Consider the following 21,934-nt stretch of genomic DNA (forward strand, 5'->3'; position numbering starts at 1 on the left):
TTTTACATTAATTGTCTTATCTAGGCCTATTATAGCTGACTATGCTGTATGGGCTTTGCTCATTGTTGAAGGCCGTACGGTGACCTATATTTGTTAATGTTTGTGTCATTTTGGTCTTTTGTGGGTAGTTGTCTCATTGGCAATCATACCACATTTTCTTTTTTATATTTGCTACGAATTTCAAAATGACACATGATTAAACATTTGCAATTGTTACAAAACCATTTTTTTGCCTTTGAAACGTTTTTTAGTCTCGCACAAGATAAATGTTACCGCCACTCCAAACATGAACTACTCATTACACTGGCTTCCTTTGAATCTGCATCATATGTGCAAATGTTGCATATGTAGATAGGGTTCTTTTTCTTCTCTTTATATACGCCCTTAATAGCTTCCCATGCATCTTTTTGACAATACTTTTTGATTAAATCAATGTTCACAATTGAGTCCAAACAAGAGGCAGTTAAAAGTTCAGGTCTTGCTTTAACTTGTTCTCGTTATTGAAATGTTGTTATTAACAGCATGTTTGGATAGTATCCAGAAGTAAGCTTTGTAAAAAAAAATAATCCATTTTTTCCGTTTTTTTATTTTAAATGGACTTAGATTTTATAGGACTTTATTGCTGCCAGGAAGCAACACATTTACTCTGTGATTAAATTTTCTTATCTTATTTCGAATTAGTACGAAACTTGGACAGAAGCTTGTTTATGATCAAAAGTTAGTATCTAGAAGGAAATTTTGTTAATTAATATTTTGTACCTGTGTATCTATATTTTACTTATACATGAACATTTTCTTCCAGTTAACATTACATACAGTCTGCAGTTAAAGTTTTTAAAACATTTATTAGATTCATAAACTATCCTGGATTTTTACCAAACTTGGACAGAAGGTTCTTACAATCAAAAGATAGTATCAAGAGGAACATTTTTATTGTTTTTTCCTCGTTTTTGTTGAGCCTGCCATTTACAGCAAAAGTAGGAGAGGCAATGAGAGTTATATTTTGATTTTTAGAATATTTTTAATTTGAAAGTTAAAAGTTTTTTTATTGTACTGTATTTTTAATGCTAAGTGGTATTGTGATAAAATGTTTTTAAATTATTATTAAGCTTTTTTTATTCTCCACTAATCATATCAATGAACAGTTTTATTCCGTGCCGGCTAAATAGCAAATTTGCTATTTTGCCGGTGCCGGTCAAATAGCAAATTTGCTATTTAGCCGGTGCCGGTCAAATAGCCACTGCCAAATATTTACATCCCCTTTTTGTTTTTAAAGTCGGTAACTACATGTACAAATAACATAAGCTCTGTAGGGCTATTTTAAACCGACTTACAAACATGAGACAAATATACAAACAGTACAATATTAAAAATTAATAACATGTATGTCTGTCTGTCCGTCCTTTATAACACTTTGATAGGCAATATTTCATTTTCTTACGGAAAGACGTTCGTATCAGACGTTCATGATGAGCAACAAAAAAACTGTCAACGATTAACTTGCATGAACTTATTTTACAATCTGACTTTTTTTTTGCAGTTATATCCAAAACCCATGAAGAAGCTTCATATAGCTACTCTCAAGATTCTGAAACAAACCCAAATACAAAAACACAAACACAAACACAGTCTCTTGATCCAGAAGTAACTTATTAAAATAATGCAAAAAACAGTACACTGTCATATTATTTACACGTGAAAAGAGAATCCCATACAATGCATAAGAGGTATACTTTCGAGACGAATACACTATTTATTTAATATTTAGTACTTGTCATCCCAAAATACAGTGTTGTATCAAGACTAACTTTCCTCATATAGATATGTTGCGATATCGGCGATATGGCATTAGGTTGTAATCACAAATCATACATTTAAATCAAGGAAAACGCGTTTCAGGCCCTCAAACACCCCTAAAAAAATTTTCGCCTCGCTCCGCTCGGCGAATTGCCTCACTATATATAAGACCCAAGCTACGCCCCTGAAAGGGATTTCATCCTTGAGAGGTGTTGACCTGAATTTATAAATTCTTGTTAATGTTATCTCAAAATAGGCATTCAAATGATGTTTAGACACATACATTCAAACAATATAGGAGTAGATCAAAAACACTTATGACAATATAAAAGGAAATTAGGTTCTTTTGTGCTTAAAATCCCCTTTCAGCAACAAAGAATAAATTTTGTCTGCATGTAAAGGTCCTCATATACAGATTTGCTATTTTGTTCACCAAGGGAGCAAAACAGGCACATTTGTGTCTTTTATCTATTTGATGGTCTAGAAAGTCTCATTGGGGTCTAAGCGTGACATGTGAAAGTCAAATTATTGTGTCGTCAAAACGGGAAATGATGTCTAGCGGGACACGGGAACTTGAAAAAAAAATGAGAATTACTTACATACATAGGATAAGCAGGATACGGGATTCTGACAAAACAGTAAGTGGGAGCCGGGATCAGAACCCCCCAATGAGACCCCCGGTCTAAGGTATCCACTTACTACCACCCCTAAGGAATCACTTTAGTTACAAACTCTATTAGCTAGCATCAAACCACCAGTAGATGCTCAAAAATCTTCAAATACAACACTGTCTCCTAAATCCACAAACTGGTCCGCCCTTCCATCTATTGCTTTGCACCGAAGGAACAGGTTGGTCCCAATTTCACATTGGCATTAATTGGACGAGTTTTACAAATTCAACGATTCACTAATAAAATTTACCAATTATACTGATAGGAAATTGACCTCAAATGTTAATACTGTGATGCCGCCAAATAAATAAGTATCTGTTAATTAACCCCATGGTGGTAGCACAGATAAATGCCCAACCAGCATGGTAACATGTTCTTGACAAACTGAGCCGGTATCTTTTATTCCCTTAAGAACTCAGTACTCGGTGTCAGTAGGGTTATAAATGTGTTAATTTCTTGTTTTATTTCCTATCAGTATAACACATAATAAACATAGCACATGATGCACTAATTTCTTCGAATTAGGCCATACCTGTTGTCAGTGTAGCGATAAATGAACACAACAGGGGTCCAGTTTACTAGATCCACAGTATGTTAAAACCATCTTCACCTGTATATTAGAATAATGCAATGTAAATTAAATTTTATAGAAATCATTTTGCATTTATTCTTAGCTGTTTAGTCTACAATATAAAATTTTGATTCTTATATTATATTTAAGAATTGAATGCTTCTTTTGGTAAATTTATTGGGGTGTAAAAGCGTTGACCGAAGTACATTTTGTATGAAGCACGGAAGCGCTTCATTCTAAAAATGTATGCACGGTCAACGCTTTTACAACCCTATAAAGTTACAAAAAGAAGCATTCAATACTTATAATTACATTTTTTAGCTAGGATTATAAAAACACGATTTTCATGAAGTTACATTTTTAAATTCACCTGTGCACTTTATTGTGGGACCTCGTGTCATCATGAATGAAATGTTATTGCCTCATGCAACTGCTTACGGAATAACATGTGATGTGCAATTAGCCAATCAGAATAACGTATTATAATGAAACATACATCTAATGTAATTATTAATATATATGAAGTTTATTTTATGTATAAAACAATTGTATGCTTACTATGGATAGAACTGAACAGGTAACCAGACCAATATTTAATGTTATTACCTCCCCTTTTCAGTTATATTTTGCTTATGGTGCTAATGGCTTTTCAGAACCTGGGATATGTTGTACTGTACCTATATCTTAATACTGGAAACTGAAACTTTTTATTATTTTGAATCTTATTTCACTTAAGTTTGGCTATGTTTGTTGTACCTTTTCAAAATCATAGGTAAAAAGTTGCCATATTCCTTCCAATCGACATTTAAATGGAATTTTTATTACTTTGAATCTTTTGTTTCTTGTCTTTGTGTCTTTTGCTTTCTTTTTATTCAATTTTGTTTACACTTTTCTATCAAAATACTTAAATTTTTACTTTTTTTTTTTAATTATATCTTTGCAATTAATTACTGCCTTTAACAAGAGTACTTGTCAAATGCTGAATGTTTTCATTTAATCAAAATGTACAAGACAAGATGACATGAGAAATTTCATGTTAAAAGATAAATCTGGATGACCACTGACTTTTATATAAATGCCTCAGCTATATAACTGGTCTCAATGTTAAAAAAAAATGAGGTCAAATATATTATTAGTCAGGGTAAATGTACCCCCCCATTTTTATGGGTATTTTATGTTTTACATGCTGAATGTCTCAAAACAAAGTTTAAAAAAACATATATAACCTTTATATAACAAAGTACGTCAATCAGCTTTATTTCACAGGTTCAAGGCCAGGATTAGTTAAAAATAATAGGTACTAAAATAAATGTTTAATGTTTTACAGGGTGAAAAAGGACCAAGAGGTTTTGATGGACCAGTTGGACCTTCAGGAGGCAAAGGGGATAAGGTAAGTCTATAAAGTATATGTTTGTGAGATTATGATTTCATTAAAATTTGGTATAGTGAAATCTATATTGCTATTTGTTTGGCATGATCAATAAAACTTGATTTTGAAGCTTATAAAAAAAGAAACAAATTTATTATTTGAAGTTGGAATTATTTTTAATTATAGAATTTGCATAATTTCTTGTGTATAAATTTTAAAATAAATTCCATATTTATTTGGTATTATGATGTTTTGAGCAGTTCATAACATTTTCCATACAATGCATTTTGGTTAGAAAGTGTTGTGTGCGGCACAGTACATTCTAGTGAAAATAAACATGGATAGATATAGGAAGATGTGGTGTGAGTGCCAATGAGACAACTCTCCTTCCAAATAACAATTTAAAAATTAAACCATTATAGGTTAAAGTACGGCCTTCAACACGGAGCCTTGGCTCACACCGAACAACAAGCTATAAAGGGCCCTAAAATTACTAGTGTAAAACCATTCAAACGGGAAAACCAACGGTCTAATCTATATAAACAAAACGAGAAACACGTATATATTACATAAACAAACGACAACTACTGTACATCAGATTCCTGACTTAGGACAGGTGCAAACATGGAGTTTATTAAAAATTTCAATAACAAGAATTTAAGAAAATTCCATAATTAAAAATCATTCCAAGTTCCAATAATAGCCTATTAAATCCTGTTTGTATGATTATGATTGTAGATTTCATTGAAAATAGAAGCGTGTGTAGTGAACTGTATTTACATTTTGTTTAGCATGATCAATATTAAAAACCTGATTCTGAAACTGACAAAATAAAAAAGAAGATGTGGTATGATTGCCAATGAGACAACTATCCACAAAAGAACAAAATGACACAAACATTAACAATGCCATGTCTTAAAATAGTACACAAAACAGGCAAAAAACTATAAGAAAACTAAAGACAAAGACTAAGCGAAAGGAACCACACAAAAACTGTGGGTTATTTCAGGTGCTCAAGAAGGGTAAGCAGATCCATCTCCACATGTTTCACTTTCACCCATTGTGCTACTCATGTTAGTGCAAACCTGGTTATAAGTCTAATTTGGTAGGTCACATTCATAGGACTTATATACATATTGTTTAGGGGCCAGTTGAAGGGTGCCTCTTGATGATGGAATTTCTCGCTGCATTGAAGACCCATTGGTGGCTTTCAGCTGTTGCTTGCTCTATGGTCAGGTTGTTTTCTCTTTGACACATTCCCCATTTCTATTCTCAATTTTATAGAACTAATATATAGTTATTTTTTAAACAGGGAGATTCTGGAGAGCCCGGACCTAGAGGACAAGCTGGTATCAACGGAGAACCTGGAGCCTCCGGACCTATTGGTCCACAGGGAATACAGGGTCTCTCTGGAAATGATGGGTCTCTAGGACCTCAGGGTCTACCTGGACCACCAGGTCCTCCTGGATCAGGTTATGATGGACCAAGAAGAGGAGATACTGGTCTTGTTGATATTGTAAGAACTCATATATTTATAATTTTTATGGTATTTTTGTGTCAACCCACATGGGATTTTTTTTGTTCTTTTAGAATTTGCCTTACTTTAAACATTCTTATTTAAAAGTGTTGTGAAATCAATTTTTTCTTTGTAATGCATATTCATTGAATAGTACTGTATTATTTAACTGAAAGAGTTAATTGCCTGCTTTTGATAATGTGAAAGAGAAGAAAATTATATTATTATATTATATATAAATGCCCCTCCTGTTCCAAATTTTTTTTGGTCTTTTTTTTTCTTGATTTTGTTAATTAACAAGTAAATTGGGACCAGAAAAAATCCACAATGTGAACAAAAAACATTTAACCATATACGGTAGGTTTGGTCTTCTATAAAGACTTGTATGAAATTAATATGAAATATCTTAACATGTTAAGATCCTTTCCTGAAAATCATTCTCACACCAGTGTACTGGTAGTTTTTGTTTTAAATTTAGAATGGCGGAAAGTTAATTTTTGGACAACTGTCATATGTTATAAGATAGAATTTTCTTTTTGAGTTAGCATTGTCTATTGATGGGTAACTTTGATTTGTTTTGTAGGAAGGCTCTGGAGATTGTGATTTTGAGCCTGGTCTGCCCGGTATACAGGGTCCTCAAGGTCCATCTGGTTTATATGATATTTATCGGTGAATTTAATTTGTTTTGTAGGAAGGCTCTGGAGATTGTGATTGTTAATCAGGTCTGCCTGGTATACAGGGTCCACAAGGACCTTCAGGTTTATTTGATATTTATCGGTGAATTTGATTTGTTTTGTAGGAAGGCTCTGGAGATTGTGGTTGTGAGCCTGGTCTGCCCAGTATACAGGGTCCTCAAGGTCCATCTGGTTTATATGATATTTATCGGTGAATTTAATTTGTTTTGTAGGAAGGCTCTGGAGATTGTGATTGTGAATCAGGTCTGCCTGGTATACAGGGTCCACAAGGACCTTCAGGTTTATTTGATATTTATCGGTGAATTTGATTTGTTTTGTATGAAGGCTCTGGAGATTGTGGTTGTGAGCCTGGTCTGCCCAGTATACAGGGTCCACAAGGTCCATCAGGTTTATATGATATTTCTCAGTGAATTTGATTTGTTTTGTAGGAAGGCTCTGGAGGAGATTGTGATTGTGAGCCTGGTCTGCCCAGTATACAGGGTCCTCAAGGTCCATCAGGTTTATATGATATTTCTCAGTGAATTTGATTTGTTTTGTAGGAAGGCTCTGGAGATTGTGATTGTGAGTCTGGTCTGCCCAGTATACAGGGTCAACAAGGACCATCAGATTTATATGATATTTATCAGTGAATTTGATTTGTTTTGTAGGAAGGCTCTGGAGGAGATTGTGGTTGTGAGCCTGGTCTGCCCGGTACACAGGGTCCACAAGGACCATCAGGAAAACAAGGAGTTCAGGGTTTTGCAGGTATACCTGGAATACCTGGTGAGATTGGAAGACAGGGGCCCATCGGAGAATCTGGAATCAGAGGACCTGCAGGACCAAAGGTAAACAAAAAATCTCCCAATATACCAGACTTGGCTAGACACATGTCAAACATATCTTCTCCCTTTTTAAAGAAAAAAATGATGCATACAATCTTTATGAAATACATAATTAACAAATGAAAGTAGGAATGGTTAAAAATATAAAAGTGAGTTATGGAATTCAAAAAATGGTTAAAAAACATTCTATGGTATATCTGCTTGAATTTAAGAATTATTTTTGGAAACAAAATTTTTAAAGGGGCACTAGCTGTCAAATTCATGGTCACCAATTTGACTCAAATTCTCATATTTGATTAATAACAATGTAAAACATTTATCCAATCTATCAAACGTTTAAAATACACAGTTTACAGAGCATGGGGTAGATGATATGTAGGTTCGTTTCGTGTGTATTTAAATCCAGACGCCATCTAATTAACTATCGATTTGACCTCAGATGACCATATAAGAGATGTAAACACAAATAAAGATATGAATAGGTTAAACCAGCACGTGCAATTGGATTTTTATAGGTCTGTTTGATTTGAATTTATAGATTAAAAATATAAGTTTCTCATTGTTTTTAACCGTATAAGAATGATTTATGTGGATCGAATTAGTAATCAAATGATTTACCGTAGTTTCACTTTCATTGTTGACATTTTTTTTCTTTAAATAACCAGTTCACGTACAATGCATGCGTTGTCAGTCTCTAGCTTGGGGTTAAATTAAGTTCACATGAATACCGGTTAGAATGATGATGACGTTTTCACTTGCAAGTGAATCAGTCAAAAATTATGTATAATCGCTTATTTCAACAAAATTAAAGCAAATTGATCGCTAAAAGCAAATTATTATTTCATTATTCCAATTTAATTAATGATTAATCTAAAAAAAAATATACTTTAATTTTTTATATATATCGTAGCTAGTGCTCCTTTAAGAAAACAAAAAAGTGTTCTTAGACATTTGAGATTAATTCCATTTAAACACAGTTTTCCTGAGAAATCTTTGATTGAAAATTTTTTTTGTTGCCATCTGAAATCTTGTACATTAATAAGATTTTATCAACATTTTATTCCATGGAATTTGAAACTAAAAATGTTTGTCTAAAAACAAAAAATCTTGAACTTGCAAACATAATCAATTTTCTTTTGAGTTAAAGTAAATGTATAGAGTAATTAATTCTAGAAAATTTTATTTCTGGAACTTCAAATTGTAAATAATTACTTGTAGGGTGATTCTGGTAAAGACGGAATACATGGCACTCCTGGAGAAGAAGGAGTCCCCGGAAAACCCGGACTACCAGGCAGACAGGGAGACCCTGGTCTAAATGGACAGAACGGACCAAAGGTAAGAAACTTTACATGAACTTTGGTGGATATTATTCTCAATCATACCACATCTTCTTACTTTTAAATTAAGAATTTTCAGAGCCGATTTTCAGAGCTGATTTTCCAAAAAAAAAAAAAAAAATCCTTTTGAACCCACATTGCAAGTAATTTAATCTCGTCACTTGATGTGTTTGCATTTTTTACAATAATATTCTCCTCTAAAGTTATTTGGGCATTGGAAACCAAATTCTAGTTAAAAATATTTGCCAAACAACATGGCTATAGAGGTTTAATATAGAACATAGGGATCAATTCAAGTTTTCTCAATTTTCTTTGGATGATGAAGAAAAAAATTGCTGTGAATCAGTTTAAATTTAGTGATATCTAGGGCTAAACCTATTTACTAGGTGTAACTTTTATATTGTTCTTGTTTTGGATTCTTGTCTTTTTTAAAACAAGATTTACCGGAGATATATTTTTACGATTATAACTTTTTTGAAAATTTTGTGAAAAATAAGCCTCCTTGCTAAAATTATCCACTAGATGTTATATGCATGTTTACATTTGTTTGCACATTTAAATATTTTACAAACCTATTTACCAGGGGGTAACTTTTATATTGTTCTTGTTTTGATTCTTGTCTTTTTTAAAACTAGATTTACCGGAGATATATTTTTACGATTACATCTTTTTTGAAAACTTTGGAAAAATAAACCTCCTTGCTAAAATTATCCACTAGATGTTATTATGCATGTTTACATTTGTTTGCACATTTAAAATTTTCCCTTCTGCTTCTAGGGAGACACTGGTGAACCTGGCAAAAGTATTCAAGGACCCACAGGAGCAACTGGTTCCCCTGGTGTACAGGGACCAGCAGGACCCCCAGGGCCACCCGGTAAAACTATTATTGAGACTGATGGTGGTTCAGGAGAAATTGATGGTGGTCTTGGTGTTAGAGGACCAGCCGTAAAGGTAAATTATATTATTTCATACAAGTGAGAGGTTTAGTGCTATAAAACTAGGTTCAATTCACCATTTTCTACATTTGAAAATGCCTGTACCAAGTCAAGAATATGACTGTTGTTGTCCATTCGTTTGATGTGTTTGTGCTTTTGATTTTGTTATTTGATAAGGGACTTTCTGATGGAATTTTCCTTTGAGTTCAGTATTTTTGTGATTTTACTTTTTATATATAATATAGAATGTCTGTGGTATATTTCATAATTAAGGGAACTACCATTATTTTAACTTCAAGGTGGGGGTTACGTTTTTTTTCCCTGAAAAATATTCTGATCCCCAATTCAATGAAAGAATAATATATTATCAATCAGATAACCAAAATAATATTTTGAATCTAGATTTTCCCCATAACTAATTATGTTGGATTTTGAAAAAATTATTTGATTGATATAGCGTCAACATACTAAAAATAAATCACAATTTGACTGGGACAAAAAAATCATAACCTCCTCTAGAAGTTAAGTTGTTGCTCCCTTATTTGTTAAACTAAAGACTTTAGAATTGGTATTTGCTGCTTTTTTGATAAGCATGCAGCATTAAGTTATAAGAGCAAAAAATGATTGGCTTGGCTGTGGGTCAGAATAATAATGTGTCATGGACAGCACTTAAATGCACATGACTTTATTCATACACCGTAATAACTATCACAACATTTTCTAGACGAAAAAAAATAATTTCACTAACTTCTTCGTTTTATTGCAAATACCCCCAAAACAGACTCGCTTGAAATTCTTGGAAAAAAAGTCAGTATAAAAACATCCATTATTCTATATATATACATATATATCATTCTGTACTTTCCAGGGAGACAAAGGAGACGATGGAGCTACTGGACCTGCCGGACCACGAGGTATTGATGGTGTCCCAGGTATTCCAGGGGAGCCTGGCAGCCCTGGTCTCCCAGGATTACAAGGACTACGAGGAGAAGAGGGTCTGGTTGGACTCAGAGTAAGATAATAAAATGATTTAAATAGCTTAATGATGGTAGCATAACTCATATTTATAATCTGGTCAATGCATTTAGACGGGTTACAAGCTCTTTCAGTGTTTATTGAGTCAAAGTTGATTTTATTCCAATAAAGCAAATATTTTTTATTATGGCAAAAGCAGTAGTGGCATTGTCACGGAATAGAAGTTCCTTCATAATATAAGTTCCAAATGGTAAAACTAGTAGATGTTCCTAACGGAATAAATAGTATAGAATATTTGTTCCAACAGGTACAGGTATTATGACATTGTTTATAATAAAGTTTCCACTGGAACTTCTGTTAGGTGGAACAAATATACGTTGACAGCATTAAGGCCTGGTTTTGGCCCATGAAAATAAAATGTTTGATATCTATTTCAAATTGGCACATAATGTTTAGAAATACATAGAGTCAAGAAATGTAAATGAAAAACAAAGATTTTTATCTGATGGCGTCAGAATTACGTCATTATATGTACTGTTTTCACAAAAACGTTGAAAATACAGAATTTATGCAGTTTCCAATTTTTATTTCCATTGTGGAAACATCATGCGCAGCCAAGAAACAACAAAATATTTAACAGAAGCTTTATTATACCTAAAATAACAGTTTAAAATGGAAATAGGAATGAAATTATAAGGATTGACTGTATATTTTTTGTTCGAAATAACCTAAAAAATGTGCAGCGTAACATTTTTTATGCTATTACTTCATAGGCAGAAAAATATATTACAGTCAATTTTGAACTGGACACAAAAAAGTCAATAAAGCTGAAAGTGGCACTAGATACCAAATATCAATTAATCATACAATGAGATAATAAAAGGTTCATTATACGATTATTTTAGGGATCTGACGGTAAAGATGGCAAGGATGGTGAAGCTGGCCCTGAAGGACCGTCTGGACCACCTGGTGTCAATGGAGAAAGAGGAGAACGTGGATTACCTGGCCCAATTGGTACCCTGCCTCCTGGTGTAACTGGTGGTGTAGGTGTAAAGGTAAGGGTACCAGTTTGTAACATATTATTTTCAGTCTAATTAGGAATTTCTTCACATTTTTAATTGAAACCATTGGATATATTGAAATCATAAAAGCAAACAGCAACGCTAGTTAAGCAAGCTATTAGACTTCATTTTTTCTAGAATGTTTCCAGGGTTTTTAAAAGAAAAAGATTTCTTTATTTATTATGTGGTGTAATCGAAACCCTTTTCCTTGTTAACATCTTTTCTAATAAATTACAATGATATTTTATTTTGGATTAAATGAATGGTTCTGTTTCATTTTAAGGTACAAACATTGCAGTGTTTGATTATGATTTTGTTTGATTTAAGGTGGTACCAAAAACATTGACTAAAATAATTTGACTTGTTTAATTTTCATAAAATTTTGACAAAATATTAACTTTTGCCCTTTGACAAAAATATAAAAATTTCAAAGACATGAACCACACACTTCTTACAAAAATTTCATGGAAATATATATAACAGGTTGATAAACACTAATTTTGATCATTGAGAGGCTTAATATTTCCTTAACAATACGTGATTAAAATGATTAGCTGATTTTTAAGAGTTATCTCCCTGTATTGCTATGTACTACCTTAATCTTTATAACAATAAGGCATACTTTGCAATCATAAAAAATATATGTTTTATACGTACCATAGGGAGAGAAGGGAGACACTGGAGAACCAGGACCAATGGGACCAGAAGGCCCTCAAGGACCAGTTGGACCAAGAGGATTTAGAGGTCCCAAAGGAGACATCGGAATGACTGGACTGCCTGTAAGTTTAGATTACAGTGACTATGTTTATAGTGGAATCATTCTTTTTTGTGGATACCAATTTTTTTATTGAGGGAACTAGCATTTTTCATGGATATTTAATTTTGTAGTCAAAGTCTGCTTACAAAACTATTTGTAGTAATTGTTTTAACAGTTAGATTCTTTGTTCACCTGCACACATGATATCAACAAACATTTGTATCCAACAAATACTTATGAATCCACAGTAACTTATAAAGAAACACATAACTTTAAACATCAATAGCTCTCATAGAAATAACATTTATTAAGTAATTTTTCATTAAGATGTACATTATGTACTAAAGATTATGAAGAGTTTTAAATTTTTATCACCTCATGTCACCTATCTTTCTCATCATTATAAAGTTATAATGACTAAGAAAGTGATATTACAATAGAAAAAATATGAAATCTAGTAAACGAATGTAAAATATGAATGAAAGAAAATTATGAAACTCATAATCCAATGAAAAAAAATGTGAAACCGTTTAAACAAAAGGAAAATATGTTACTGTCTAAATGAAATTTAGATATGAATCTGATTAAACAAAAGTAATTATTGAATGTTACCATGGTTACAGGGATATAGAGGACTAAGAGGAAGAAAGGGTGACCGTGGACGTCCAGGATTTAATGGTCTCCGTGGATACAAGGGAGATTCTGGTAGTGTAGGTCCAGCTGGACCACCAGGACTTGGATTTAGTGGAAGTGGAGAAATTTTGAAAGGAGCTAAGGTAATTGGCCGTTTCAGAATCTAAAGAATCATGGGTAATCTCATTGTTCGTACACCAAAATGAACATAACGTTGTGTCATTGGTTGAATTTTCATTGTTTAGAATGTTTTAAACCAATCACGTTTCGGTGTACATTTTTGAAAATATTACCCAGAATGCATTAGATTCTGAAACGGCGAATTGGTCTTTGTCTTTGTTTACATGGTACATATGGAAGAGAACATTTTGCTTTTTTCTCAATTCACTCTGTTCAACCAAAAATAAATTATTAATGTACTCTTGGCTCTATATTTATGTTACCAATTAAGTCTGAAAATTGAGTTGTTAAGGTCAACATTTTATTTTGTGTATTTCTATGACCTGTAAAATATTCAAGGTTACTTTCTTCAAGGTCAAATAATTAATGAAAATGTTGGTCAATAATTTGTTCATATCTTTAAATCCATTTCTATCTTTAATAATATGACTTTTAAGAAATCTGGTCAAAGTTATAAAAAACCAATATAAAATGATATTTTTATATTTCAGGGAGATCTTGGAGAAAGGGGATTACCTGGAATACCCGGCTCACCTGGTATTGGCGCTCAAGGTAGGTAGTTTATTTGGGCGTAAAACAATATGTGTATTTCCCATAGTATGGTCTGTAAATCTTGCCCTTCCCCAGTTTATAAGGCTCATACAAATTATGGAAAGATTTCTTTGACATTGACCTAAAATTGTATATAGAATAATTTTGTTAATGCCAGCCCCATTGTTGAGAGGGCATTAAGCTGTCACGGAATGGAAGTTCCTTCATAACAGAATCCTAACGGAATGAATGGTATAGAATATTTGTTCCAACAGGAATAGATAGTATGACAATATTTATAACAAAGTTTCCATTGGAACAAATATACGTTGACAAAACAACCTTTGTATGTATTTCCGTCTAGAAAATAAGTTTCTACGTATTCTATGATCTTATTTTGGCTCAACCAAATGTATTGAAACTTAAATACCATGTTTAAATAACCACATCACACATACCTTTCTAGAGTTATGCCCTTTACAAATAAAATACTGATTTTTTTGTTTCAGTTCCTTAACTGAAGTTTGTCTCAACCAAATATATCTTAAAAGAGTTGTACACAATTCTCATTACCACACAAATCAGATCAAGTGTTAATTTTGATAGCATCACTTTTATATTTCAAGAGTTATGCCCCTTTACAAATTGAAAACTGTGAATATTTGTGTTCTTACTTGAGTTTGCTTCAACCAAATGTTATGAAACTTAAATACAATGCTTATTAAACACTAAACAGATGGGTAAATTCATTTTTATAGTTCTTGAGTTATGTCCCTTTATAACATGATATGCACCTGGTGACATCATCTCTGTCCAATGGAAACACTCTCCATTTCTATATTTATAAACAACAGTGATTGTAAAGCATAGTGTAATTGACTGTAAATAGTAGTGTTACTATGGAAACTGTTTTTCAGGTCCAAGAGGAGACCAAGGAGAACCTGGCAGAAATGTAAGTATCAGACTAAAAAATCTTGCTTAATGCAATATATAGCATTATAAATTTTACTTGTATACTTTAATATAACAATCGGACTATTTTTAAATCAATGGATTTTAAACTTTTTTGTCTTACAAGTATAAGTTATCAAAAATTCATCAAGATCCTGTTGTAAACATGCAAGAAAAAAAAAAGCATACACCAAAAAACATTGTAATTGGATTATACAATGCAAATTTAACCAATGACGTAACATTATTTTCATTTTCGAGTATAAACAATGAGATTACCAATTGTCCTTTAGATTCCAAAGAGGCAAATTTATACTCCTGAAAACCGTTAGATGTTATAGTTGTGAAGTAAAAATTTGGTCAACAACCCAAATTAACAATCGTGAAGCAACAAAACCATGTATATGTACACTTAAAACATATAAGAAAATGTGGTATGAATGCCAATGAGACAACTCTCCATCTAAGTCACAATTTGTAAAAGTAAACCATTATATGTTAAAGCACGGTCTTCAACACGGAGCCATGACTCAAACTAAACACCAAGCTAATAAAGAGCCTAAAATGACGAGTGTGAAACCAATTAAAAGGGAAAACCTAAAGTATAATCTACATAGGAAATGATATGTATATCTACACTTATAATATAAGCATGTTTTAATTTTATAGGGTTTACCTGGATTCCAAGGCCCACCAGGTCCGGCTGGAAAAGTTGGAACTGGAGAAGCCATCAGAGGACCACCAGGACCTCCTGGTCCACCCGGACCCTCAGGTGTAAATGGAGGAGGAGGAGGTGGAGGGGGTGTAAGTTTTTGTGGGGGATTATTTTTCCCAGAAATTTTCTAAATATTTTAAAGAGATATAAGTGAAAGGAGATGCAGTTATACTGTGGATTCATAATTATAATTTGTGGAGATACAAATTTTTGATGGATTTCATTGGTTAAGAGAGAAAAACAAAAATTTGAATATTTAATGAAGCATTAATGTCTGTACACCTTATTAGCAGACATTTGTCATAAAAAAATATATAAAAAAAAAAAAAAAAAAGAAGACAACTTGTCCTCAAACCACAAAAGGTGCAGTACACTTTTATATAAAGAAGATTTTGTATGGTTGCATATGAGACAACTCTTCACAACAGACCAAATTACACAGAAGTTAACAACTATATATCACTGTTTATCCTTCAACAATGAGCAACACCCATGTGGCATACTCTGTTAAAAAAGCCTCGAAATGACAAATGTAATACAATTCTGTTGTTTCAGAATGCACAAAGTTTTCCTGCAATTTTCATATGTTGCAATCAATGTGTTTCAATTTTGTTACATTTTAATGACATGGATTAAAATTGATCTTTAATATAAATAGGGTGCAGTGACCTACAGGAATTATAATGAGTTGATGTCAGTGGCAAGAAACCTTCCAGTCGGAACCATGTGTTATCTGATAGATGAAGAGACGGTTTATCTACGTGTCAACAAAGGTTTCCGTGTTATAGAGGTAAGGCTAAATATTTCCCGAAAGACTGGGTGGGTCAAAATTTAGCACATGTACGGTTTATGCTGTAATATTGTTGTTTAAATGTTGATTTGTGTGAGCAAAAATCTGTGTGTAAAAATTAAAATATGAAAAAATGTTTGTGTGGAATTTTAGATAAAATGCAAAAGTGTGTGTGCAATTTTAGATAATATGAAAGAATCTGTGTGTGCAATTTTAGATAATATGCAAAAACCTCTGTGTGTGTGTGTTTTTGTACATGTAAGTGTCATGTGTCGAGATGAGTGCAAAGTTTTTATGTATTCAGTCTTTTTGCCAGCATATTACAAATGATAACAAAATATACATGTAGGCATTTTGTTTGTATATTCATTAAATTATTCTGCAGTGAAATGCATTATGTTATATCTAACATAGGCATGTCATGATTCACACACAATCTGATCCAGTACAAATTACACATAAATTATTTCAATGTGTGATAAGCTCTTAAAAGTGTTTTTTTTCTTTGCTTGTAAAAAAATAATGTGAATTCGTGAAATTGTCAAACTTAGGTCTTCTCTTATTTCAATACATAAAAAATTAATAAAAAACCTAATGATTTAAATTGCTGTCAAGTAGGTTAGAAAGTGCTTAACATTTGAACAAATATCCAAGAATATGAATTTGTTTGCTGTATCTTAGATTTAGTTCAGTTGCGTTCTAGAAACATTTATTGCGCACCCTATTGAACCTTTCCATAGATTCACCTGCAAGTTACCTGTCCATTTAAACTTTTGGCAGTTCTATTGTCCCATCTAACAAATACAACAGGTATTGTTCTCTGTATAGTTTATTCACTCAGACCTTTAAATTTCTTCTAACTGAAATCTATCACTCATTGATTAGTCTACCTGAGTAAAAAGTTTATCTGCTTAATTGATGGAAATAACATGTTGATCTATTAAAACTGTATATGAGTTTGAATGTTATATATTCAAACTGTTGAATGTAAACACTGATTCAAACATTTTTCCTATTTCCAAAAAAAAATTGATAAAAAAAACATAAAAATGCAATGAAATGGTGATTTTTATATATGAAGAAGGCCTTCTTAAAAGTATTCTAATACTAAACATAAACTAAAAGATGAAAATTTTCATACGAACAATCCTGTTTTTTTTTAAAACAAACTTTTTATGGTTAAATTGTTATCTATTTTGAACAGATTGAAAAAAATATAATAAATGTTTAATAAACACGAAATCACAGGCATTTTTTTTTATGTGAAACGTAATTTCTATCAGTTTAGCAGATAAACTTTTTACTCAGGTAGATTAATCAATGAGTGATAGATTTCTCTTAGAAGAAATTTAAAGGTCCTGGTGAATAAACTATACAGAGAACAGTACCTGTTGTATTTGTTAAATGGGACAATAGAACTGCCAAAAGTTTAAATGGACAGGTAACTTGCAGGTGAATCTATGGAAAGGTTCAATAGGGTGCGCAATAAATTAACTTGTCCGTCAGAGTAAAAATCAATATATTGCTGGATCAGATTTTTCTCTATCTTATATTTAAAATAAATGCAGCGTTAGCTTTTAATAAATGGTGCACAGTATGCCTATGCTAACGTTAATAAATTGTAGGAAAATAGCAACTGTGAAAATTTGAATAGAAGCCTGCAGAAAATTTAATCTTGTGTTTTTAGACAGTTTGTGTAAAACATGTTTATTCTAGGCAATTTACTAGAAAACAGTTTAGTTTAGGCAACTTTTATAGAAGTCATATTAAACTTTAGATTATGTTGACAATTTGAGTACCGTAGTTGATAAGCACTGCCTTGCATATTAATAAACTTTCACAAACACATATAGATGCAATAATCAACAATGATGGTTAGTTTTGTAGGGGGGGAGGGGCAGGGGCAGGGGACTACGAAGTGAAAAGCAATTTAGCAAAATGTTATAATAGAGAACATTTATGGGTTAACAAGAGGAAAAAAATATATTGTAGATGTTTAGATGTGGGACCAGTCTATGATCAATCCAGTTTTCAAATTCAATATATAAAAAAACATTTTTATTTATAAACTTCATTTCTTCGTGACTTTGAAATTGTAGACAAAATTAATAAAGGTGAGTGACCACACAGAAGGTGTTAGACTACAAGAGTTTTGCATTTGCTTGTGTATAAAACAAAATGGCCGCCGTTTTAGCTTCAATTTTTTTTCATTGTTTGGCTTACTTTTTCATTTCCAATCCTTCATTATTATCATTGCTTTAAATGAGTCATGTCTGAGATGAAAACTACAACTCTGAATTGCCACATGAGGGAGGTATTTTTTTTTTATAATTTCAACCCTTCCTCTACTATTCTAAGTGATTTTTTTTTTTTTTTTTTTTTTTTTTTTTTCATTATCTTTCAATCTTTCAGACATGATTCAATTGATATCCCTAAGCTTAAAATCTAAGGAATTTACAAAATAAATGTTGATTTTTGCTACCATTTTGATATTGTAATCATTTTCCATCAATAAAGGCAGTATTTTTCGGTGTATTCACATATATATGTTGTATACATGGGAATGTAAGTAATATGTGTAGAACTATATTCCATCTCCTCAAATATGTACATTATACCAGATTTTTAATCATGTTAAATTTTTTTTCTTCTTAAAGAGTAATAAAGTTATACTAATTTACAGTAACTGGTTAAATTGTATCATTAATACAAGTTTTGTTGTTTTCACCAAAGTCTCTAGGTTTTCATTAAATGATATTGATTTAACTAGTTAATTTTTTTTATTCTGAACTTTCCATAAAAATACAATTACACAATTTAAATCCTATGCCGGTGTTCTTGTTTTAGTAGAATCATTTGTTTCAATTATTGTGATCTGTATCTTGTTTTTTTCATTATTTAGAAAACTAAGAAGACTATATTAGTCAATAAGCCCTGTTTGTTAATGAGCTTTGATTTGCATAACTTGTATGAACTTTTCATTTGAGCATATTTTATCATCAAATCACATAGGCATTATAAAAAAACTATTTGAAAGAAGTAGCCAAAACTAAATTAGCAGTAAAATAATAACTTACATTTTTTTTTAATATGAATTAATTGTTGTAAACATTTATCAGTGAGAGAGAAAGCATTTTTTTTCTGGTCCGGTTTTACATAATTTCTATTCGTTATATTCAAAAATTATTTTTGCCGAAACAAAGTAGTCTTATAAAGCAATATAAACATTCTGAAACTGTAGGACTTCATGCATTGGTAATATTATTTCAGCAGCTATTACATTTTCAAAGATTTCATATAGAAAATAAAGATTAATAGGCGTTTTGCCAAGAAAATCTTTTTATTATTGGAATAATTCCACTCCTAGATTTTGAACTTATTAAAATAGTTTTTTCTGATTTTTTTCTGCCATTGTGATATTATGATAGTATTGGCTTTGCTTGAATGATATGTTACCTAACCCTGCACTTTTTGAAGGCTGTTTAATACACGAATGGACATACTAACACTTTTTCCTATCTTTATTGACTATTAAATCATTTCTTATTTTCTTATTTTTTCTTCCATCCTCTAGGTAACTCTTCAAATGTGTAAATTTTCCAGATCTTGTAGTCGATTCTCAGTATTTCTTAACTTGGAATTTTTTACATGTAGACAAATCTTTTCTTTAGTTAAAGCTCTACTAAATGAGGTGAAATAATAAAGAAAATGCATAAAATAGTTTTATTGCAAATATTTCATGTGAAAACTTTTCTTAGTTGTTCTCACAATTAAAAAAAAAGAATTTAAAACCCTAGCAATTTATTTTGCATGTCCATATTTTTTTTTAATTTTTACATAAAAAGATTTACTCTCTTTTCTTGAATCAAATCTTTAGAAAGCAAATAAATCTATATTACATAAAAACACACAAAAAAATGTATTCAAATACATGTAGTATGATTTTTATAGATGTGCACACCAATTCAAATAACAAACCAGCTACTGATATTAAAAGTCCAAGTTACTTTTCTAAAATTATGAAATTAATATTCATAAATTGCAATTTTTATTTTCCAGCTTGGTGAAACAGTGCCATTGCCTCCCATAACAACTCCTGTTGTAAGTATTATATAAGATGTTTTTTGATTGGTTGAATTTAGTTAAATATTCACCAATCATAATCAGTATTAGTTTTGATTCCCATATATTTCAAGTTTGAGTTGATGAGTGATGTTAGTTACATTTTAGTCAAATGAATTTTTTGCTTGATAGTGTGACTCAAGTAGAAATGTTCAATAATTATTATTTTATCTTTAAATTTATATAAACCAAATATTGGGCAAAATTTGTTGTTTGGCATTCTTTAAATTGCCTTTATACACTTCAGACATTTTTATTTTGCAATTAAACATTTTGACACATCTTTGCATAAAAAATAATATTTCAATGTTTTAGAGTTAAATAAATTGACTTCGTTCAAGAAGCCACAAAGAGTCAATTTCTCCAATAAATCAGGAAAAAAACTGTCTGCTAATCATTTAACCAAAAGTCAAGGAATAAAGGAACAAATTAGTGATGCTATATATAGACTTAAAAGCATAGAAAAGTTTATGTGTTTTATTTGATTTTTAGGCTGGTGTGAGACCCTTGGTAACTTTTACTTGCTTTTATAAAAGATCACATTTTAAATTCTGCTGAATTCACTAATGCAACATCTTTGATAGAAAAGCTGCCAAATAAAAAAATAAAAAAGGGAAGACAATTTAGTGTTACTTTGCTGTTGGCAACATTCTTAATCATAATTTTTTGTGAAAAAGGTAATATCTGCTTATTCATGAAGATAATATATTAATAAATTATTTTTTGTAGTTACTTGAAGAAATTCTATTTTTATTTTTTTCCAATGAAATTTTACATAATTTTTAAAAATTAAAAAAGAAATAAAGTTTTTTTAATAATTTTTAACATTAAATCAGACTAAAATATTTAAAGAAAAAAATAGATTAATTGGAATCTCAGAGGAGTAAAAAGGGACCATAAAGAAGCTATTCTTATATCTTAGAACTGATACAGTTTTGAACTGAGAAAAGTTTTGCAACTGAGAAAAATTTTGCAATGTTTGATTTTTATATATCTTAATTGTTATCTAGGTTTTACATGGCAGCTTTTCTGTATTGCTTAGTTTTATGGTTTGGAGCTTAAAATGCCCAGCTTTATCATTAAAATTCACTCACAGAGTATGATTTTTAAAATCTTAATTCTCACTTGTTCGGGAATAATTTTAATAGCTAGTTTGAATATGTAACTGAAAAATTGTTTTTTAATCATTCTACCATTCATTGCGTCATAAATTTAGCTTTGCAGCTTTTACACTGTATTCCTCCATATTTTATTCTCTTGAATTTGTACTTCAAAGTGCTTGAAATATTTGCTACTGGAGGTTAGGCAAACAAATCTTGAAAACATTGTTTCGTCTCTATTGTTCATTAAGTGGGGAACTTTGTTTCACAAAACTTGCACCATTTCATGTTTTTGAGTTTAAGATCTTTGGTTCCATCTTAAGTTGGTAACATCAAGACTTAATGCTGAGTTCACACTTAATTCGAATTCTATTCGCTTTAACTAATTCGAATTAGTTTGATTCGCA

General features: G+C 31.3%; 1 protein-coding gene across 1 annotated transcript in view; it reads left to right on the forward strand.

Moving 5' to 3' along the window:
• Positions 1–21,934, forward strand: part of LOC134694200 (collagen alpha-1(I) chain-like) — a 98,670-nt gene that overhangs the window by 70,687 nt on the left and 6,049 nt on the right. The window contains exons 13-28 of the mRNA XM_063555196.1: positions 4,367–4,429; positions 5,721–5,924; positions 7,267–7,443; positions 8,659–8,775; positions 9,555–9,728; positions 10,581–10,724; positions 11,593–11,742; positions 12,411–12,527; positions 13,129–13,281; positions 13,810–13,870; positions 14,767–14,801; positions 15,470–15,604; positions 16,174–16,305; positions 18,405–18,419; positions 20,365–20,406; positions 20,920–20,937. Of these exons, the coding sequence (XP_063411266.1) occupies positions 4,367–4,429; positions 5,721–5,924; positions 7,267–7,443; positions 8,659–8,775; positions 9,555–9,728; positions 10,581–10,724; positions 11,593–11,742; positions 12,411–12,527; positions 13,129–13,281; positions 13,810–13,870; positions 14,767–14,801; positions 15,470–15,604; positions 16,174–16,305; positions 18,405–18,419; positions 20,365–20,406; positions 20,920–20,937 (1,737 nt within the window). The remainder of the gene's footprint in view (positions 1–4,366; positions 4,430–5,720; positions 5,925–7,266; positions 7,444–8,658; positions 8,776–9,554; positions 9,729–10,580; positions 10,725–11,592; positions 11,743–12,410; positions 12,528–13,128; positions 13,282–13,809; positions 13,871–14,766; positions 14,802–15,469; positions 15,605–16,173; positions 16,306–18,404; positions 18,420–20,364; positions 20,407–20,919; positions 20,938–21,934) is intronic.

This window comes from Mytilus trossulus, chromosome 13 (assembly GCF_036588685.1).
Source record: "Mytilus trossulus isolate FHL-02 chromosome 13, PNRI_Mtr1.1.1.hap1, whole genome shotgun sequence".
NCBI classification, from domain to species: Eukaryota; Metazoa; Mollusca; class Bivalvia; order Mytilida; family Mytilidae; genus Mytilus; species Mytilus trossulus.